General features: G+C 43.9%; 1 protein-coding gene across 3 annotated transcripts in view; it reads left to right on the top strand.

Annotated features, from left to right (window-relative positions):
• The window catches only part of LOC121300769 (myosin-11-like), a 34,089-nt gene extending 13,326 nt beyond the window's left edge, over positions 1-20,763 (top strand). Inside the window, exons 5-43 of one of the 3 annotated variants that reach the window (XM_041229603.1) lie at positions 2,182-2,284; positions 2,703-2,729; positions 4,963-5,055; positions 5,276-5,339; positions 5,769-5,867; positions 6,218-6,361; positions 6,561-6,656; positions 6,952-7,070; positions 7,207-7,359; positions 7,451-7,624; positions 7,732-7,905; positions 8,054-8,168; positions 8,459-8,652; positions 8,757-8,878; positions 9,299-9,368; positions 9,748-9,908; positions 10,335-10,443; positions 10,551-10,682; positions 10,810-11,016; positions 11,963-12,100; positions 12,320-12,443; positions 12,559-12,730; positions 13,183-13,395; positions 13,787-13,931; positions 14,277-14,483; positions 14,568-14,672; positions 14,928-15,080; positions 15,420-15,668; positions 15,823-16,035; positions 16,127-16,339; positions 16,568-16,729; positions 16,853-16,981; positions 17,099-17,187; positions 17,302-17,425; positions 17,698-17,906; positions 18,009-18,117; positions 18,213-18,385; positions 18,863-18,895; positions 19,716-19,801. In XM_041229603.1, the coding sequence (XP_041085537.1) occupies positions 2,182-2,284; positions 2,703-2,729; positions 4,963-5,055; positions 5,276-5,339; positions 5,769-5,867; positions 6,218-6,361; positions 6,561-6,656; positions 6,952-7,070; positions 7,207-7,359; positions 7,451-7,624; positions 7,732-7,905; positions 8,054-8,168; positions 8,459-8,652; positions 8,757-8,878; positions 9,299-9,368; positions 9,748-9,908; positions 10,335-10,443; positions 10,551-10,682; positions 10,810-11,016; positions 11,963-12,100; positions 12,320-12,443; positions 12,559-12,730; positions 13,183-13,395; positions 13,787-13,931; positions 14,277-14,483; positions 14,568-14,672; positions 14,928-15,080; positions 15,420-15,668; positions 15,823-16,035; positions 16,127-16,339; positions 16,568-16,729; positions 16,853-16,981; positions 17,099-17,187; positions 17,302-17,425; positions 17,698-17,906; positions 18,009-18,117; positions 18,213-18,385; positions 18,863-18,887 (5,308 nt within the window). In that variant the 3' untranslated portion in view covers positions 18,888-18,895; positions 19,716-19,801. Of the gene's footprint in view, positions 1-2,181; positions 2,285-2,702; positions 2,730-4,962; positions 5,056-5,275; positions 5,340-5,768; positions 5,868-6,217; positions 6,362-6,560; positions 6,657-6,951; positions 7,071-7,206; positions 7,360-7,450; positions 7,625-7,731; positions 7,906-8,053; positions 8,169-8,458; positions 8,653-8,756; positions 8,879-9,298; positions 9,369-9,747; positions 9,909-10,334; positions 10,444-10,550; positions 10,683-10,809; positions 11,017-11,962; positions 12,101-12,319; positions 12,444-12,558; positions 12,731-13,182; positions 13,396-13,786; positions 13,932-14,276; positions 14,484-14,567; positions 14,673-14,927; positions 15,081-15,419; positions 15,669-15,822; positions 16,036-16,126; positions 16,340-16,567; positions 16,730-16,852; positions 16,982-17,098; positions 17,188-17,301; positions 17,426-17,697; positions 17,907-18,008; positions 18,118-18,212; positions 18,386-18,862; positions 18,896-19,715 lie in introns of all 3 variants that reach the window. The other 2 variants (XM_041229601.1, XM_041229602.1) reach the window with 2 other exon arrangements.

Here is a 20,763-nt window from a genome sequence, read left to right as displayed (position 1 = left end):
AGTGTCAACAATATATAGAGTACTGTAGTTTATTTACTGTTCATTCACCTGGGTTAGAATCCAGCTGAGGTTACAAGTTCGGTGATCTGAACTCAGTCCAAAGTGGAAAGCTGTAAAATGGATTGGATAGATATGGAGATTGAACCAGGTTAGGGGATATGATTGGAGTTTGTGTGAGATTTAAATTGAGGGGATTGTAAATCCATATAAGGATTAAGGTTAGGGGCAGGGTAAAGTATAAACTATACCGTCAGAATGTGGTTCCTGTTGGATAGGGTTTGAATATTAGATTTGGTATAAATGTATAGACCTCACTTTTTCTTTTCATTTATTATAAGCTATGCTCCAAACAGCCTTTTCCTGCAAAGCCTCTTTTGATAGATAAGGAAATGGGAGTAAAGCATGAAACTGCCACTGGCTTTTTATATTCAAAGCTGATGGACGCCAGGGTTCATTGCTCATAGATCACAACAAGCACTTCCTGCACGCTACCCACAGTTTGTCCTGTGGATTGTTTACAATATCTAAATTACACATTTTTTCTTGTTTAGGATATTGGCTTTCATGTACAGCACTATCCTTGGGGCACAATATCTTTTTAAATGAAGAGCGGCTGTTGGTGCGTGCATGTATGTCTTCTCCAGCAGACAAGCTATGGGAGCAAGCAGCTAAACTGGGGTTTATAGGGCTTATATTGCTTCACAATCCTGAGATTGAAATTGCTGCGATAAAAAATTAAATAAAATTTAAAAAAAAAACCATAACAAGTGCTCTGGCTTTTGTGCTCCCTATCGCATCAATAATCCTTACACTATCCAGTGCACTAGAGCAGCCATTTTGAAAAAAGATTTTAAACAACCTTTAAAGTTATAAGTGTAAAATGTTGTCAGGATGTTCGCAATGAAAAGAAAAGTTGCAGGTACATTATTTGAACAGTTGTAGCAACACGTGGGGACGTGTAACGCTATATTATTCAAAACCGCACTACTTACTTTTAAGTTCCCTCCATACCCGGTTGCATCCTGAATCTTGGCTGGATCTTAAAGTCTGAATTAGGCCCCTTGATGTTTCAAGGATGATATGTAATCAAAGTGACAGCCACTGTATGGCTATCCTGCCTATAAAAGGCTATTTAAAAATGCAGCTGTAAAAGGAAGCAACCTTTTAACAAGCTGGACTGTACAGCAGTGAGCTCTGTATGCAACTTGCCTGCTCTCAGCTGATTGTACAGGACTTTGTATTATGAGTTCTGCGTTCTATATACTGAACCTGCCAAAACTGCAATTTTGGTTTTTAAACTCACAAGATGGAAACTGGAGTTAAGCTCTATCAAAAAGCATGTTATTACACTTTGTATAAACACAGTAGATACAATAACAGGTAATGAACTTCAGAGCCATATTGTACAAGGTAAGGCCACTTTATGAGGAAACTACCAGCATCCCGGAATCATCTGCCTGCTACAAAATGCCAATCGGGGCTGCCAGTGAGTCAGAGGCTTAGCTTGCCTTTTTGAATTAGCTGTCAAGCCTGAGACATTCATCACAGCACTGCACATGGAGCTGAGATCAAAGATGGGATAAATGACCAAGTACATGGTGAAGGCTCTGTAGTCCTGAGAATGGAATGTTTATGTTAATGCTCATTACACCATGTAACAATTATTATTATTATTTTTTTTTTTTTGTTCCTGGGTAGTAAGTGTTATTTCCTAATTGCTTATGCCTCAAAAGTGTAGAAAATGGCTATTATTCCCCACAAACTTTGCTTTTGTGACTAGGACAGTGATATTTTGAAATATCACTATTTCCAATGGGAAAATGGGCAAATGTGTGTCTTTTCGTTCACATAAAGTCAGAAAAAAACAACATATGAATCCAAATTAACATGTATTTATACTAAAGTAATACAAAAATGACTACAAAAGATTTAGAAGTGAGTAGTTTTTCGAGATTTACGATTATACTGTAAATACAGTATAATCGTAAATCTCGAAAAACTACTCACTTCTAAATGTAAATACAGTATAATCGTAAATCTCGAAAAACTACTCACTTCTAAATCTTTTGTAGTCATGTAGTTATTTAGATGCAGGATGACAGTGCTGGAGAGCGTTTTATGCAGTGGATTATATAACTCCCTTCCTTTACACCTATTGCTCTCTCTCCTGCACACAATCAGAGGTGAGTCTGGAGCGGGCAAGACAGAGAACACAAAGAAGGTGATTCAGTACCTGGCTGTGATCGCGTCCTCCCACAAAGGCAAGAAGGAGACCAACATCACTGTGAGTATCTCCTCCAGTCACCATTCTCCTCAACAGGTGGCCCGACAAAGACCTCTACTGGCGGAGTAACGAGCGGTGAATAAATTAGAGATAGAGATGGAACGGGACAATGGATTTAGAGTTAGGCCTGCCATTGTGGGGCTGTAGAGTCATGTTGCTAAACGTTACTTTTGCACTGCTAAGTATCTTGTGGTGGCATCATTGTGATGCAATTGGAACCATAGCTCAGATTCTAGCGATTCCTTCTCTTCCAGTATATCCTCTCAGCACTGAGTTATCTTCCTCTGAGGTGGGCCCTTGCTACAGTGTTACTTTTCCCCCTATTTGTCCCTAATTCTATTTTTGTGGAAGAGAAAATGGTGTCTGTGTACAACTAACCGCTGACCTTAACGTCTGTATTATAATTTCCTCCAAATAGCAACAGCCGGGAGCGCAGTTTGGTTTCGTGAGTAACAGGGAACATGTTTCTGTGTGACGTTGGTACAAACCTGCATGCAACGGTTATACGCCCAGGAGGAATACTGTAGTGAAACTGTAAATGCTTTATTAGCTACACAGGCAATGCCTGTCTTTCCCTATCACTAATATCACATGCTGGCATCAAAGGACTGCAATAAAAGGCAGGTGAGGAGGTAGCAACTTTACATCTGCTCTAGGTTTGTATAGGAATTGTACTAATTAAACAGATGTACATGAATAAGTAAATACATACATTAATAAAATGGTCAAATCAGTCATCATCAGATAAACCAACATTTACTTTAAAGGTCTAAAGACAGTGTTTTTTAAAGAACTGACTGTCATGCAAGAAGTAGATTTTAAATTAGAATTTGTAGAACATGAGCCATTGAACCCATACTGAGGTTTCCACACCTACTCAAAGTGAGTACTCCATGTGCTACACTAGCTATACTTTCCAATAGCTTCACTGCAGTATTTTCTATCCTGGGCGGTACGGAATGTTTTTGAAACAGTATTGTTTTTCATGTTTACCCTTTCAGCATCAGGACCGCTTTTAGGATGCTCCTGGTACTGAAAAGGTTAACCACAGAATGAAGAGTGAGCACTGGCCAGCTTCGCTGTCTCCCTCTGTCAGTCCCCCCCCCACACCCCAAATAAATACCTGGGGCAGAGGAGGGTTGTGGTACTCCTAGGGGTGAGGACAGCTAGCTGCCTGTATGAAGTTAATGCACAGTGTGTGTAGAGTTTATTTTTTAAATTTGGATGTAAAAGGCAACTTTTACAGTTTTCCTGAAAGTTTGGTTCAACCTGAAAATATATGGCATATGGCACAAGCTAAACTAATCAGACCATTCTCCAATTTACTGCCACAGACTATTATCAGGGTCTGCCTGTTTCGAACCCCCAAACCTGCTTTTGGGCCTTTTTTCAGGACTTCTGTGAAACAATAGCTGAATTTGTCACTTTGAGCTTTTGTGAATATTATCCTCTGTGTGAAGGAGTCAAACAGGTGCATGTATGTCCATGATCTATCTGCGCATCTAAGTATCTATCTATGTATTCATCTCTATATATCTGTATATAGTGTATATCTATCTATCTTTTACATCGATCTGTCTTATATATATATATATATATATATATATATATATATATATATATATATATATATATATATATAAAAGAAGGAATGTGTGAAGAAGTTCGCCATCAGATCGATCTGTCAACTCATCAACATCTTCTGTAAAAATATACAGCATTCTTGGTTGTGTAAAGCAGTTTAGTCTGCTCTCCAGTAATACTGTGCTTTAAAAATCATGGCATATGCAGTAATCAAAAAACAAAACACAGATACTGAAATGTTGGATCTCTATTGGCCTGGGGCTTTAGTGAAATGCATTTTGATTGGAGAGCCATCCCTGAAGTTCATCCTATGAATGTTTCACTACAGTTAATATTTAGTTAATTTATTTTGGGTTTATAAACATGTTGGACGATTTAGTATGAATTCTGGTAAGCTTGTACTTGTGATTGTTGAATCTTCCGACAGAGAACAAAAAACAAAAAATCTAGTCTTCTGTCTGTCTAACTTTACTTTCATTTTGAAGGTATATAAAACCATCCCTGATTGGTTGTTGGAGCCTTTGGAGATGTCAGTCATTTCATAAGCAGCCAATAGTTATTTAACATGGCTTAAAATGGGCGTTTAACTTCACCATTACACCATTGTTCATCCATAAACGGTTTCTAGCGGCACTGCAGCGGAAGGGTTAAACCTAAATTTACACAAAAATACACATACTCTGCATACTAATACCTGTATGTACGCACACAAGTAGTACATATGCATAACCACACACACACACACACACACACACACACACACACACACACACACACACACACACCATCACTTCCAGGGACTGCTTGTCAGCTGAATCCATATCTCTCTTTGGATTTGGGCTCTCTGGGAAGACACTCCTGCTTCACTGTGCTGCAATCCTGCTTGCCACATCAGGACAGCCAGTTGAGGCCTGTGTATACACGGTGGTGAGGGCTTACAGTGTCTACAGTGTTGCGCACTATTCTGTCAAAAAGCAGCAAAAGGAAAACATTTTCTTTGCCTCACTTCGTTGGGGCAGCAGTTTGGTGAAGCTGCTCCCCAAACACCGTATTCCCAGAGGATAGTTAACCCTTTGTTGTCCTGGCTGTTTTAGGGGGAACTGGAGAAGCAACTGCTCCAGGCCAATCCCATCCTGGAAGCTTTCGGGAATGCCAAGACCATCAAGAACGACAACTCTTCCCGATTCGTAAGTAGCAGACTCACTGTCCACGCTGCACCTATTATTATTGTACTATTGTATTATTCCTTAGTAGTGGGGAATCAGAACTGATGTTTAATACTGTGCATTTCAAGCAAGTGAAATAGTTTAGAAAGCAGTATCAACTTCACTGGTTTAGTATAGATTTTACAGTTCAAATGTATGTTATTAAATTCTGCTCTAACCCCCACCCCCCACCCCCACCCAGGGTAAATTCATCCGCATCAACTTTGACGTGACTGGCTACATTGTGGGAGCCAATATTGAGACCTGTATCCTTACTGCGGCCTGGTATACTGTGACCCACTTGGGTGGAAGTTAACTTTATTTTTAACCTGCAAAATATATACAAACTTGAGCGGTATATTTCCACAAAGAATACTGTACTTTTCTGCTGTCCATGCAGTTTAAACAGAATCTCGTTGTTTCGTCACAATAAATTCAGGAAAGTCTTTCTCCAATCCTTAAGTGAAGATCGTCTCTTTCTTTGGTGGTAACTGTGGGATCATGCTCAACTACATTACAGGAAGGTAATGGTAAAGTCTAAAAGCAATATTTTGCAAAACAAACAGCAGAGATTAATTACATTGTAGTTCCAGTTCTGCTGCTATTAGAATATGCTGTGACACGTAATTTGAGGAATGTTGCTAGAGTGCAGAAGTTTCTTCTTGAAGGTACTGTCCTTAACAGTGTCACCACAGATCTGCTGGAGAAATCCCGCTGTATCCGTCAAGCCAAGATCGAGAGAGCCTTCCACATCTTCTACTATCTGCTGGCAGGGGCTGGAGAGCAGCAACGCAGTAAGGAGCTCCATGCCTTCTTTCTTTCATTTGTAATTGATTATATACATTGATAATATACATACTAATCTCCCTTAAACAACGGCAGGTTTCTTTGGCCGTTTCTGTCTACCTCCAGTATTCTGAATGGAGCACTGATACTCTGTTAAATAAATCTAATATTAATAACTCCTTTGCTCAATCTCCAAATTTTATTTCTGAGTTGTATTCTAGATGCAACACTGAGTACAAATGTAGGTATATTCGGAATAAAAGGGGTTTGGATGTTTCTCTACCCTTGGTCATTAACCCAGTCTTTAGTAAACACACTTGTCAGGAACCAGAGAATCCAATTGTTCTCTCTGTTGCAGAGGATCTGCTGCTGGAAGGATTTGGGGATTATCGCTTCCTCATGGCAGGGCACGTTCCTGTCCCAGGAGCATCAGACAGTGAGATGTTTGAGGAGACTGTGGAGGCCATGACCATTATGGGTTTCAACGAGGAAGAGCAGACAGGTGGGGGACCCGTGGAGGTCTGGGGTGTGAGATGAGGGGTGAGAGGTGGAGGTAGAGCACCCTGTAAATTAAATATTAAACATCTGGTTTCCTGTGACTGATGGCCATAACTGGAGAGCTCCTGATAGATCTGTTGGAAGCAGTGTGTTTTTCTTGTTCCTCTCCCTCACTCCCTCTCCCGTTTCTCTCTTGCCCTCAGGCATCTTGAAGATTGTCTCCTCAGTTCTGCAGCTTGGAAACATCGAGTTCAAGAAGGAGAGGAACAATGACCAGGCCTCCATGCCTGATAACACAGGTACGAGGGCAGCCGTATTCCAGCAGCTGCTCTGGGTTTAACAACCTCACAAGGGATGAAAGGGAAGTTATCATAATAATATAATTAAAGAGAATTCAAATAACAGCATAACAAATAAAAATACTCCAAAAAATTACTAAGTAGCCTGTCCTCAACTGAGTTAATGGGTTAAGATGCAGCTTGGTTCAAACATATTTTGAATAAAATCAAATTAAATTAAATTAAATTCTTCAGTTCTGTTATAAACTTCAGTGTTCTGTATTTTCACTAACTGTATTCATTGTTCCATCTTCAGCTGCCCAGAAAGTGTGCCACCTGCTGGGGATAAGTGTGACAGATTTCACACGAGCCATCCTCACCCCACGTATCAAAGTGGGTCGCGAAGTGGTCCAGAAAGCACAGACCAAAGAGCAGGTTGGTCATTACCAACATTTATATACTGTATTCTATTGATCACTGCCAATAATCAAATTTATATAAATGTATTTATTTAACAGGTAATGAATTTAAAAAAAGAATACCTTTTTGTTTGGTCTCCCTTCCCTCACAGGCAGACTTTGCTGTGGAGGCCCTGGCCAAGGCAAAGTACGATCGTCTGTTCAAATGGATTCTGGCTCGCGTCAACAAGGCACTCGACAAAACCAAGAGGCAAGGGGCGTCTTTCCTGGGCATCTTGGATATCGCCGGCTTCGAGATCTTTGAGGTGAGAGTAACTTCTACTCTGAGACGCGGGGCACAGCTCCCTAAGCTCTTGTGTCACTGGTTATAGTGTCTGACCTGTCTCTGTGTTTCAGGTGAACTCCTTCGAGCAGCTCTGCATCAACTTCACCAACGAGAAGCTGCAGCAGCTCTTCAACCACACCATGTTCATCCTGGAGCAGGAGGAGTACAAGCGAGAGGGCATCGAGTGGAACTTCATCGACTTCGGCCTGGATCTGCAGCCCTGCATCGAGCTGATTGAGAGACCGGTGAGTCTGTCATGCATGTGGATCAACTTTGGGATGGAACTGAATCCCTTTGTCTAGCTCATGGAAAGACCAGCAGATCTCATTCTCACCCCCCTTGTCTTCTGCAGAATAACCCCCCTGGTATCCTGGCACTGCTGGACGAGGAGTGCTGGTTCCCCAAGGCAACAGATACATCCTTTGTGGAGAAACTCTGCTCTGAGCAAGCCAACCACCCCAAGTTCCAGAAGCCCAAGCAGCTCAAGGACAAGACTGAGTTCTCGGTGTTGCACTACGCCGGCCAGGTGAGGCGGTCTTAAGATAATTGATGTATTTTGTACAGTATTGTTTATCTTCGTTACGACTGTGAATCTACATCTACAAGATGGAGATGCTTAATGGCTTCCTTTCTTGTTGAAACTGTAACAGATTTCTTTCAAATACTCCATGTAGGTTAATTACAATGCCAGTGAATGGCTGACAAAGAACATGGACCCCCTAAATGACAACGTCACCGCCCTCCTGAACAACTCCTCCAGCCAGTATGTGGCGGACCTCTGGAAAGATGGTGAGCATCTGCAGGATTGACAGGATATTCCTGTCGAGTTTACTGGCATTCAAATATCATTGTAGTGCTGGCTTTTTATAACATTTTATAGCATTAATGTAATTCAAAGGCTATTAAGTTTCCAACTTACTCCTACTCCTATTTGTGATATCTTCCAAAACTCCCTTTCCAAAAAGTACCATTGAATTACTGATATGTTTCTGTATTTGTACAGCATATTGAGTTCTTGGATAAGACAAAATGCTTAACATGTGTTTCATGAGCGACTAATTTACCCCTGTGTACCCCAGTCGACCGCATTGTTGGGCTGGATCAGATGACGAAAATGTCAGACAGCTCTGCGCCTAGCGCCTCCAAGACCAAGAAGGGCATGTTCCGCACAGTGGGCCAGCTATACAAAGAGAGCTTGACCAAGCTGATGACCACTTTGAGGAACACCAACCCCAACTTTGTGCGGTGCATCATCCCCAACCACGAGAAGAGGGTACGCACAACAAAGAGCCCTTAAACCCACCGCGTTTTAGTAATATCTTTCCAAAAACCTAAAACAGTGTCTGACCTCCTGTCTCTGTCTCTCCCCCTCCCCAGTCTGGGAAGCTGGACGCTAACCTCGTCCTGGAGCAGCTTCGTTGCAATGGCGTCCTGGAAGGGATCAGAATCTGCCGACAAGGCTTCCCCAACCGTGTCATCTTCCAGGAGTTCCGACAGAGGTGAGCATTCCAGAATCTTTAACAGTTCCGCTGGGAGAGAGCGTTAGACACTAGTTTATCATAGTTCACCGTTCTCATACACTCCTGGACATGCCTTATCACTCAAAATTCTAAGCCTAAGGCCAAGTGGGTCGTTGCCTTAGCAGCTCTACCTTTGCCAAAGTCACCTTACTGTTTTTTTGCCATTTGCACTCTAATTGCTCACATTTCCTTACTTTATACCACCTTCTAATAAACTGTTATCCAGTATCATTACCTTATAAATCTTCAACGACATATAATCGCAATGTTATCCTTGAATTAGCTGACATTAGAGGCCACCTTTAACTTGAGATCATTACTACCAGAAAAACCAAAGCAGTCTGTAATTCGCATTATTGTATTATTAGTATTGCTGTTATTGTTGTTGTTTCTTCACAGATATGAAATTCTGGCTGCTGGGTCTATTCCTAAAGGCTTCATGGACGGCAAACAGGCCTGTGCTATTATGGTGAGTGAAATATAATTATGGATTTACTGAACCCCATTTTTATTATGTATATTTTTTTCTATTGATGATTACACTTTTACTATTCCAACACATGTTAGGCTTGCGTTTGAGAATCAGACATGATTTCCATGGGAAATCTTCTCACGGTGTGATTGGCTGTTTGTGGATTCCATTAAATGTTAATGCAAAGCAGCAGTGTTTTGAAGTTGGGGATAGGGGGAGGACTGCTGGGCCTTATCGTTCTTACTAACTCTGGATAAAGAGTGTAGAATAGGACCTAAAGCATTTATGGGGAGCATTTTTAAATTGCTGAGGCCAGATCAGCACTGGCAGAGTAATAAAACAAACTCCTGTTGCTGTGTTTCCTCCCCTCACACAGATCAAAGCCCTGGAGCTGGACCCAAACCTCTACCGGATTGGTCAGAGCAAGATTTTCTTCCGCACGGGAGTGCTGGCTCACCTGGAAGAGGAGCGAGACATGAAGGTCACCGTCGTCATCATTGCCTTCCAGGCCCAGGCCCGTGGCCACCTCGCTAGGAAGTGAGTATGGAAAGGAGACGCCCTGCTGCCGTGTCTTTGAATATTGTAATGTATTCCCTGTGCCTTCAAGGCGAATCTTTCAGCATATTGAAAGATTGTATCCTAGTACCAGGGCTACTTTTGGACATTTCAAATTGTCAGTAAGCAAGTGACACAGATTTAGACGGTCCAGTGGTTAAAGAAAGGGACTTGTTACCAGGAGATTCCCAGTTCAATCCCAGCCACTGACTCACCGCGTGTAACCCTGAGCAAGTCACCTAACCTCCTTGTATGAGACGTAAAAGCGAGGTCCTATCGTAAGTGACTCTGCAGCAGCAGTGGTGATGCATAGTTCACCCCCTAGTCTCTGTAAGTCACTTTGGATAAAAATGTCTGCTATATGTCTTAATAATAATAATAATCTAATTGACCTGTTTTCCTTCGTAGGGCATTCGCTAAGAGACAGCAGCAGCTGACCGCCATGAAGGTGATCCAGAGAAACTGTGCTGCCTACTTGAAACTGCGCAACTGGCAGTGGTGGAGACTGTTCACCAAGGTGGGGTCCTTTTCACACATCTCAACTCAATGCTAAGCATTATTCTCTTCTCTTCTCTATCTGCACTATTCAACCCCAGGTTAAACCCCCTGCTCTATTCCCACTAGGTCAAGCCACTGCTGCAGGTCACCCGACAGGAGGAAGAAATGCACTTGAAAGAAGATGAGTTGCACAGAACTAAAGAGTTGTATCAAAAGACAGAGACTGAACTGAAGGATCTGTCTCAGAAACATACACAGGTAACACTGCTCAAGGATTCTCTCTCTCTCTCTCTCTCTCTCTCTCTCTCTCTCTCTCTCTCTCTCTCTCTCTCTCTCTCTCCCCCAGGCCTCTCTCTGACCCTGTGTGTCTCTCATCCCCCCCTAGCTGGTAGAGGAGAAGAATCACCTCCAGGAGCAGCTGCAGGCGGAGACGGAACTGTACGCAGAGGCAGAAGAGATGCGGATTCGATTGTCCGCCAAGAAACAGGAGCTGGAGGAGATCCTGCATGAGATGGAGGCTCGCATTGAGGAGGAAGAGGAACGCAACGTGGTGCTGCAGGGAGAGAAGAAGAAGATGCAGCAGCAGATGCAGGTAGGGTTGCACTGGAGAAGGAAGAGAAAGATGGGCCCTGGTGCAGGACCTTATTGTGGGCACTGACCTTTATGTAATACTTTTATAAACATAACATGCCAAGTCAAGTGTGCAGTATTTAATAATATTTTATCAGTAGAATGTTAGCATGTGTGAAACAGTGTACAGCTATATAATAAGAAGCTTTTTCTATTCACCTACCTGAATTGTGTTTTGCGTGCGTTCTTACTTCCAATACTGCACAGTAGGAAAGTGTTTGGCAATATTGAGAGACCACTAGGCTAAAATACAAGTAGTCACAGAGTTTGAAAAAGAGACATAAAACAGTGCCTCATACCAGCCTCCATGCAAAGACAGTTACGAGAGAAGAAAAAAAAAATTTAGGAAGCGAATTTTAATTCAATCATTTAAAAAAAAAACGTAATTAAGACAATAGCAGTACCTGATGAAACGAGGGAGAATAAAAACGTAATTACTGGCACTGGTAGCTACAATGATATGAATATGAAGGTAACATCTGCAAATATAAATGTGAAGGAAACTTTTGGACCCCTCTAGGGCCCTTAGAGTGCATGGGCCCCAGTGCAGTTGCCTGCCACTGAGGCATTTTAGCTGCATGGTGTTTCTGCATGGGCTGAAGTCACAGTCTCTCTTAGATGTGAATTGGAGAACTGAAATTATATAATATCCTGTGTCTGCCGGGACTCCTGTGTCTTCTATTATGTAAATATGATGTAACATGTCTACAGTCCTATCCTGGCTAACAAACTTAATACATGAAAAAATAAACAATAACTTTGACTTTGCCCCCAACCCTAATAAAGGAGCCCTAATACTTGAGTCTTCTTGCCTAACACTGTTCCTAACCCTTATGTTATCTTTAAAACGTAACTCTGGTGCTATCCAATGTCTCCCTTACTGAGACCCTGTTGCTGTCTCTCTTTAGGAGCTGGAGGAGCAGCTAGAGGAGGAGGAGGATGCCCGGCAGAAGCTGCAGCTGGAGAAGGTGACGGCCGAGGGCAAGATCAAGAAACTGGAGGATGAAGTCCTGATAATGGATGACCAGAACAATAAGCTGCTCAAGGTGTGTGTGTGTGCTGTGTGTGTGGGAGCGCCGAGGTAACCTTTCTACAGGTACTGGGTGCCACAAGGTCATGGTTCAAACCCCAAAACTTAGGAACAAGACTTCTGCCATTTATAGAATTCTCATAACTTTTGCAAAATTATAAAAACCAAAATAAATAAGTCAAGTAGGCAAACTTTCAGAGTGACAGATATCTTCCTTGTTCATTGATGACTTCAGGAGAGGAAGCTGTTGGAGGAGAGAATTGCGGAGTTCAGCACAAACATGGCAGAGGAGGAGGAGAAATCCAAGAACCTGACCAAGCTGAAGAACAAACACGAGTCCATGATCTCTGAGCTCGAAGGTAACGTCTTGTCTCCGTTACCATCTTTGTCGCCTTTCCTGTAATCTTACAAGTTGTTAATATGGTACCCAGTCGATGACTAAAGCCTCAAGGTAGCTCTTCGTTTTTCTTACAGTGCGTCTCAAGAAGGAGGAGAAGACTCGTCAGGAGCTGGACAAGGGGAAGCGGAAGCTGGAAGCGGAGGCGAACGATCTCCAAGAGCAGATAGCCGACCTCCAGGCTCAGATCGCCGAGCTGAAAGCACAGTTGGCCAAGAAAGAGGAGGAGCTGCAGAATGCCCTGGGGCGGTATGGAAAATACATGATGACCGCAATCAGTTTAAGCAAAATCTGGTCCATAACTGTTCTAAAATTGGTCTGGTCGTAAATTAGCCATAATAAAGTCAAAAGGAATAAGGCAATTGGATTTATTTGGTCAACCAGGTCAAATTTTGTTTATCTGGCCTATGATTAGGGCTGAAATGTCCTTTTGCACTAGACAGAGCAATCTTTGATGTTCCTAAATCTAGTGCAACAGGTAGTGTGAAAATAAGAAAAAATGTTTCCCGTAGTAATATAAATACGTATATTTACATTGCTTCAGAAATCGGAATTTTCACTGGAAGCTACATACACGACAATGAGCAAATTTAATGGGAATTGTGAAATCCATGTAAACCGTGAAAAACACACAGCCTTTCCGCATGATACATAAATACATCAGTGATATGTGTTTCTAATCTGTACGCTGTGTCTCCCAGACTGGACGATGAGACGGCTCAGAAAAACAACGCCCTGAAGAAGATCCGGGAGCTGGAGGGGCACATCTCAGACCTGCAGGAGGACCTGGACTCGGAGCGTGCCGCTCGCAACAAGGCTGAGAAATACAAGCGGGACCTGGGGGAGGAGCTGGAGGCACTCAAGAGTGAGCTGGAGGACACCCTGGACAGCACAGCCACACAGCAGGAGCTCCGGTAGGGATATTCCCTGGGCTGATTCACCAGTGCTTAAAATAAGAGTATGGTAGCAACCTAGCCCCCAGTGGACAATTATCCACACCATAAAACCACCTAACACTGCAGCTCAATTTGCATTCTCTGGCTGAGAGAGGCACAATAATGAGGTGATGGGGTTCCAGGTCAGGTAAGATTGAGGACTGAGATGCACTTCAGAGTGGGGAAGCTCTCATTCTCAACTTGGAGAAAAGTGCCAGTACTTAAAACATAACATCTCGCCAGACTTGATCACATTTACCTGGAATTGATGAATTGCTTAATTGGTTGACACACACATCATTGGCGAGTTTACAAAAACTGTAGTTGTACTGGTGGGCTAGATCTGAGCTGCGCTGTGTGTGTCTTGCAGGACAAAGCGTGAGCAGGAAGTGACAATCCTGAAGAAAGCTCTGGAGGAGGAGGGCCGCAGCCACGAGGCACAGATGCAGGAAATGCGACAGAAACAAACACAGGCTGTGGAGGAGCTCACTGAACAGCTGGAGCAGTCCAAGCGGGTAATTGGCTAGGGGGAATGGGCCTTACCAAACAGGTACAAAGTAAAAGGGAAGGGCAACACTAAAATGGGTAGGGCGACTAATTGAGTACTGTGAGTTGGGAAAAGGTGACATACAAAACTGGTATGAGTCAACGAGTGTAACAGTCATGGGGAGAATTAGAGCCATTCCGAAAATTGCTAGGAAAGTGAGGGAATGGAAGAGGCTTAGGTTTGGACTGACCTAATCAGTGCTGCATTGATAAGAACAGATGAAGTACTTGTGGGGAAGTGGTTGAGGGAGCTACAAATCTCCAGATACTGGGTCCCTCTCGCTCATACGTATTGTCATATCCCTGACCTGCAGCTGAAAGCTAACCTGGACAAGGCGAAGCAGGCTCTGGAGAAGGAGAACGCAGAGTTGGCCAGGGATGTGAGCTCGCTGTCTCAGGCCAAGCAGGAGGTAGAACACAAGAGGAAGAAGCTAGAAGGACAGCTGACCGACCTGCAGGCCAAATACAATGATGGGGAGAAACAAAAAGCAGAGCTGGGAGAGCGCGTCTCCAAACTGTCGGTATGTATCTCTTAGTCAGCAGAATCTGGTACATGAGGAATGCTGTGAATGTGTATAACTGGGAATTCTTCTTTCTCTCTACAGAATGAGCTGGACAGCGTAACCAATCTCTTAAATGAGGCTGAGGGGAAAAACATCAAACTGAGCAAGGATGTGTCCAGTCTGAGCTCCCAGCTGCAGGACACACAGGTATAAACATCTGTCTGTTTATCTGTGTGTCTACCGCTAATCTCTGATCTGTTATACTAAAGCAAACTAAGGTTTATCATGCATTCTTTTAGTGTTACCGAGTATGTTATGATAGCATATCTTGCATCGTAAACCTATACCTTACAATATTAGCCTGTAGCTTACGATATTAATCGTTACTTTGTGATATCAATCATTACCTTTTGATATTAACCGTTACCATACAATGTGAAATATTTACTGTACTGATGTTAGGAGCTGCTGTCAGAGGAGACTCGTATGAAGCTCAACGTGACCACCCGGATGAGACAGGTGGAGGAAGAGCGAAACACACTGCAGGAGCAGCTGGAAGAAGAGGTGGAGGCCAAGAGGAACGTGGAGAGGAACATCTCCACACTCAACATACAGGTCAGCAGAGTCCGGGAGGGTCAGGGAGGGGTTTGGTTACCTCTGAAGGGTAGGGGCCACATGGTTGAGAGAGGAACCCTAAAGAGGAACATCTCGGGCACATCCCACACAGCTTGCCGGCTAGAAGCATCACTGCAGGGTTAAGGGAGGGTGGTCACACAAAACTATTGTTAAATGAGTAAAGGTATAAACTGAAGAGTTCATCTCATTTGGAGGGTTAGGAAATGAATGACTGGATTTTTCTTCCTAACTCACTCAATTGGAGAGGGTTAGGGTTATATAGTTTGGTATGGACTCATTATTTATCCTCTTTGCCCCCCTCCTCCGGTCTGTCCCCAGCTATTAGATTCAAAGAAGAAGCTGGAGGAGTTTGTGAGCTCTGTGGAGCTGCTGGAAGAGGGGAAGAAGCGCTTGCAGCGTGATGTGGAGGCAGCAAACACACAGTTCGAGGAGAAGGCCTCAGCCTATGACAAGCTGGAGAAGACAAAGAACCGCCTGCAGCAAGAGCTGGAAGACCTGATTGTGGATCTTGACAGCCAGAGACAGCTGGTCTCCAACCTGGAGAAGAAGCAGAAGAAGTTTGACCAGGTTAGTCTAACGTTTATCTTTCTCAAGCATTTTTCCCAACTGCTTCTTTCTCTATCTCTCTCGCTAATGCTTTGAGATGAACATCTCTAGTTTTACACTTTACCTCTCCTCTCCTCACAACCCTCTCACACACTGTCCCCCATTCTCTCCTCAGATGCTGGCAGAAGAAAAGAGCATCTCCAATAAGTATGCGGATGAACGGGACCGCGCTGAGGCGGAGGCCCGCGAGAAGGAGACACGAGCTCTGTCCCTGGCCCGGGCACTGGATGAGGCCCAGGATTCCCGCGAGGAGCTTGAGAGGATCAATAAGCAGCTCCGCACTGAGATGGAAGATCTGGTCAGCTCCAAGGACGATGTCGGCAAGAGCGTGAGTTCAACTGTGACTTATTGAATTGGTACCAGTTTATTTTGGTGTTGTTGCTAGCTCAGACACCCACGCTACTTCCGTCCCTCCCCAGGTCCACGAGATGGAGAAGTCGAAGCGCGCCCTGGAGACGCAGGTGGAGGAGATGAAGACTCAGCTGGAGGAGTTGGAGGATGAGTTGCAGGCCACCGAGGACGCCAAGCTGCGACTGGAGGTCAACATGCAGGCACTCAAGGCCCAGTTTGAGAGGGACCTGCAGGGGCGTGACGAGCAGAGCGAGGAGAAGAGGAGACAGCTGGGAAAACAGGTACCAGCACACATTAAAACACACAGAACATGGGGCACACAAAATGTGCTGGAGAACCTGTCAAGAAACATCATTTAGTCATTCTTGTCACTATAAAATGATCGGTCCCTTATTAGAAGTCATTTATTAGTAAACCTGAGAAATGGAAAAAACATGGCTCATTTTGATGAATACCAAAGTGCGGGAGATTTTGGTGGGTGCTTACGCCTCTCCTGCCTCCCCATTTAGGTGCGTGAACTTGAGACCGAGTTGGAGGACGAGCGCAAGCAGCGAGTCCTGGTGGGCACCGCCAAGAAGAAGCTGGAAGGAGATCTCAAGGAAATGGAAGGGCAGCTGGAAGCCGTCACCAAGGGACGAGATGAAGCCATCAAACAGCTCCGCAAGATCCAGGTGAGCACACTGGCATCTTTGCAGTTCTGTGCAACACTCCAGGGGAATCACTGATAAAAACATATTGACGTTAATGGGCAAAAGAACGTATGTATTGAACTTGTTTGCGAATCCTGCCCATAGGGCCAGGTGAAAGACTTCCAGCGGGAGCTTGAGGACGCATGCAATGCCCGGGAAGAAGTGTTGGCCACCGCTAAGGAGAGTGAGAAGAAAGCAAAGAGTTTGGAGGCAGAGCTGATGCAGCTTCAGGAGGTACTGAGCCCTTGCCAATGATACTGTCTAATCTAATCAGTTAATGTAATAATTCCTCAAGCTGTTTACCTAACGCTCCATCTGCTTGGGTTTGTGTTTGTGTGTGTGTGTGTGCAGGATCTGGCAGCAGCAGAGCGCGCTCGGAAACAGGCAGAGGCCGAGAGGGATGAGTTAGCCGATGAACTGTCCAGTAACACATCTGGAAAGTGAGTGAGGGGAGAAACAAGAGGGGTGGGGTGTAATGTCTTTCACCTAGTATTGCTGAGCATGTGCTACTTTCGCTGTGTATCTCACCAGAGTCCACTATGTGTTTTCTGTAGGTCAGCAATGGTGGATGAAAAGCGACGTCTAGAGGCCAAGATCTCTGCCCTAGAGGAGGAGCTGGAGGAGGAACAGAGCAGCATGGAGATGATCAACGATAGGCTGAAGAAAGCAGTGCAGCAGGTAAGAGCAGAACCATTGGATGCAGCTAGGGAAAGGGGAAGGGCAGTTAGCAGGTTGGAGGGAATTCAAATTTAAAAGTCAGGGGCTACAGGAGATGGTCTGTTGGGCAAGCCAAATTATAAAATTATGAAAAAGGGGAGTGTGTTTTTATGATGTCTATAGTCAGCTGTTTTCTGCAGTTGCTTCTGTGGGTAGTCACTCCTCTCTTCACCCCCCCCCCCCCCCCCCCCCCCCCCCCCCCCCCCCCCCCCCCCCCCCCCCCCCCACCCCAGACAGAACAGCTGAACAACGAGTTGGCGACAGAGCGCAGCACTGCCCAGAAGAATGACAGCGCCCGGCAACAGCTGGAGCGTCAGAACAAGGAGCTCAAGGCCAAGCTGCAGGAGATGGAGGGAACCATCAAGTCCAAATTCAAGACCTCCATCACCTCACTGGAGGCCAAGGTCCAAGGGCTGGAGGAGCAGCTGGAGCAGGAAGCCAGGTCTGTTGCCCTTTCCTCCCCTACCCTTTATACCTCTTTCTGTCTAGCTCTCCCTCCTCAAGATCTCTCAATGTGTGTCTCTCTCTCTCTTTGTGTCTGCAGGGAGAAACTGGCATCCGCCAAGGGGCTTAAGCAGAAGGAGAAGAAGCTGAAGGATATGATGATGCAGGTGGAGGATGAGAGGAAACAGGCCGAGCAGTACAAAGACCAGGTACAGAATTATCATACTTACCACAGTACTGGAAAAATTTTCCTCAGAACCCACAATGTGTTTAGTCGCTCACGACTCTGACTCCTCTCCCCCAGGCGGAGAAGGTGAACGCGCGGGTGAAGCAGCTCAAGAGGCAGCTGGAGGAGTCTGAGGAGGAGGCCCAACGCATCACCGCCGCCCGCAGGAAGCTGCAGCGCGAGCTTGATGAGGCCACCGAGGCCAGCGATGCCATGAGCCGCGAGGTCGCCGCCCTAAAGAACAAGCTCAGGTAAGAGCACCAGAGCCGGACAGCCCCTCCATACAAACAGCTGTGTAGTCTGAATTAAACCATTCCACTGCGGTACAGCTAATGGCAAACCTCGCTCAACAGCAAGCTTAGAGCAAGTGCAGCAGATGCACTGAACTGTAATTACAAAGCACCAGATAACACCGAATAGGAGGCCTAGTTATAGATACCTGGACTCATTTGTTCGGTTTTGTCTTTGCCTTGTCTTTATTGCCTCTTTTACCTGAAGATATTTAAACATAAAACAATAGGCTCAGATGTACTCCCAGGGCAGAAAAAAACTTATTTGATTTGCCATTGTAGTGGACTCTTCCCCCCACTTTATCACTTAGGAACCCCAATTAAAAAACAGGCATTGGTTGAGCTCTGGCCCCATCCAGTGCTGACCAAGCCTGACCTTGCTTAGCTTCTGCGATCTGACGAGATCATCATGGCATGACTGCTCTGTCTTTGTTGCAGAGGCACTCAGGACTTCTCGCAGTGACCTGACAGGTACAGAAGCGTTAAGATATGCAACATCTGTTTTACCCATCGCCAGCTCTCTCTATCTTACTGTGCTGTCTACCTACACCCCACGCAGCCTTGTCTGTGGGTCTCTGTACACTAATAAAGGCTTGGCGACCATTCTAAACTGAACTTTTTCACATGGAATCGAACGAGTTTGAGTGCTCAGTTAATCTGCTTTGTCATTCATTACCTCTTTGACATTGGCTTCCTAATAAGCAGAACATGCTTTCATTTTATGGATGTATTTACGTATTCTATATCATACACTAGGATACAATTATGGTGCCAATATTGTTATAGAAAATAAACAACAACTGGGATGGCATATGCGGTCCCAGCATTAAATAACTTTTTTAGTGATTGGTACTTTTTAAAAGTCACTATAAGGATAGAGGCGCCATGATTCAAATTAAATCTTGGTTTTAGTAATAACAGCTAATCACTAACCCTTTTATTTTTCATGCAACTGTTTTATTAAATATATATAACTTTACCAAATCATCTAAAAATGTACAGCCTTTTTGCAAACAAGTTGTTTATGAAAGCAAAGAGATGACAGTGGCACTGTTTGCAGCAAGGTACGGCACACTTGCTAGTGTACCTCAATCCTGCCACCCTGGTTTGGGGCTCTCCTATGCACAGATTTCGTTATGAGTGTGTGTACTATCCACCTAGGGCTTAATGGAAACAAACACATTCAACCTGTGATCCAGTTTGGATCATCAAGAAACAGTTTTTTGTATAAACAAGTGTCAACAGTAGTTGTTTGGTTATCACTGTTGTGACTGTGCTGTCGTTGCTCCAGGCGAGGGAACGAGGTCTCCTTCAGCGCTCCGCGTCGAGGAGGTGGCCGACGCGGAGTCATTGAAGCGGACGGTTCAGACGAGGAGGCTGACAGGCATGACAGAGATTTCAACGGGACAAAAGCCAGCGAATGAACCCACAACTAAATAAATCATCACATCAAACACTTTTTATCAAACTTTACTTACTGTACCAGATACTGTACTACCACACCAGCACTGAAAACAAAGTGCAATACGCTGTTCCAAACACTGTGTGGCAGCAACGAGACTGCTTTGCAATTTGATGACTTTTTAAACTGTGCTTAAATTAGATTACAGCTTCAGATCAGATATAAGAATGACCTGACCATGAATACAAACCCACGTGCTGTAGTTAAATAGATATACGTATGGTGTGTTATTTTAAATAATAGAAAAAAAAAAAACAGGTTAACAAAATGACAGGTCAAATGTCATTCTACTTTATGTCATTTTATGTGGCTGTTTCAAATGATATCTAAAGTCTACAATATGACATGAAATATAATAGTCTATTATTAGTGAATTAGTCTATTTTGATATACATGTGTGCATTAAAAAGTAGAGTAAATGTGTTGGTTCTACATACTGGTACATTACATTTACCACCGTGGCTCAACTCTACAAATTTAGAGGTGATTTTATTCCAATAGTTTATTTGGGCTGAGGGTGCAAGAATATATAAATATCACTGCCTGTTTTGAAATTCTGTAGTTGGCCTTGAAATTACCTGTAAATCCACGTAATGCAATCACACTGTTGGGTTAGGTAATAGTGCCACCTGCTGGTACAAAACTGTCCACACAAGCTCCCAAACTTGGATTCGTGCACTTGTAATTCCCTGAAAAATAACCTCCTCAGTTTCTATCCCAATCAAGTGTGTACATTTTACAATGTATTGTATTTACCACTAATCATCTGCCTAGAGCTGAAGTGGTTATAACACAATATAATAACAGTTATAACACAGTGATTGAACTTAACTCAGATTCCAAAGCACACACATATACTGTATATAAACATGTAGTT

This window comes from Polyodon spathula, chromosome 26, assembly GCF_017654505.1.
Source record: "Polyodon spathula isolate WHYD16114869_AA chromosome 26, ASM1765450v1, whole genome shotgun sequence".
NCBI lineage: Eukaryota > Metazoa > Chordata > Actinopteri > Acipenseriformes > Polyodontidae > Polyodon > Polyodon spathula.
Note: the sequence above shows the minus strand (reverse complement) of the source record. Positions and strands in the feature narration are given on the sequence as shown.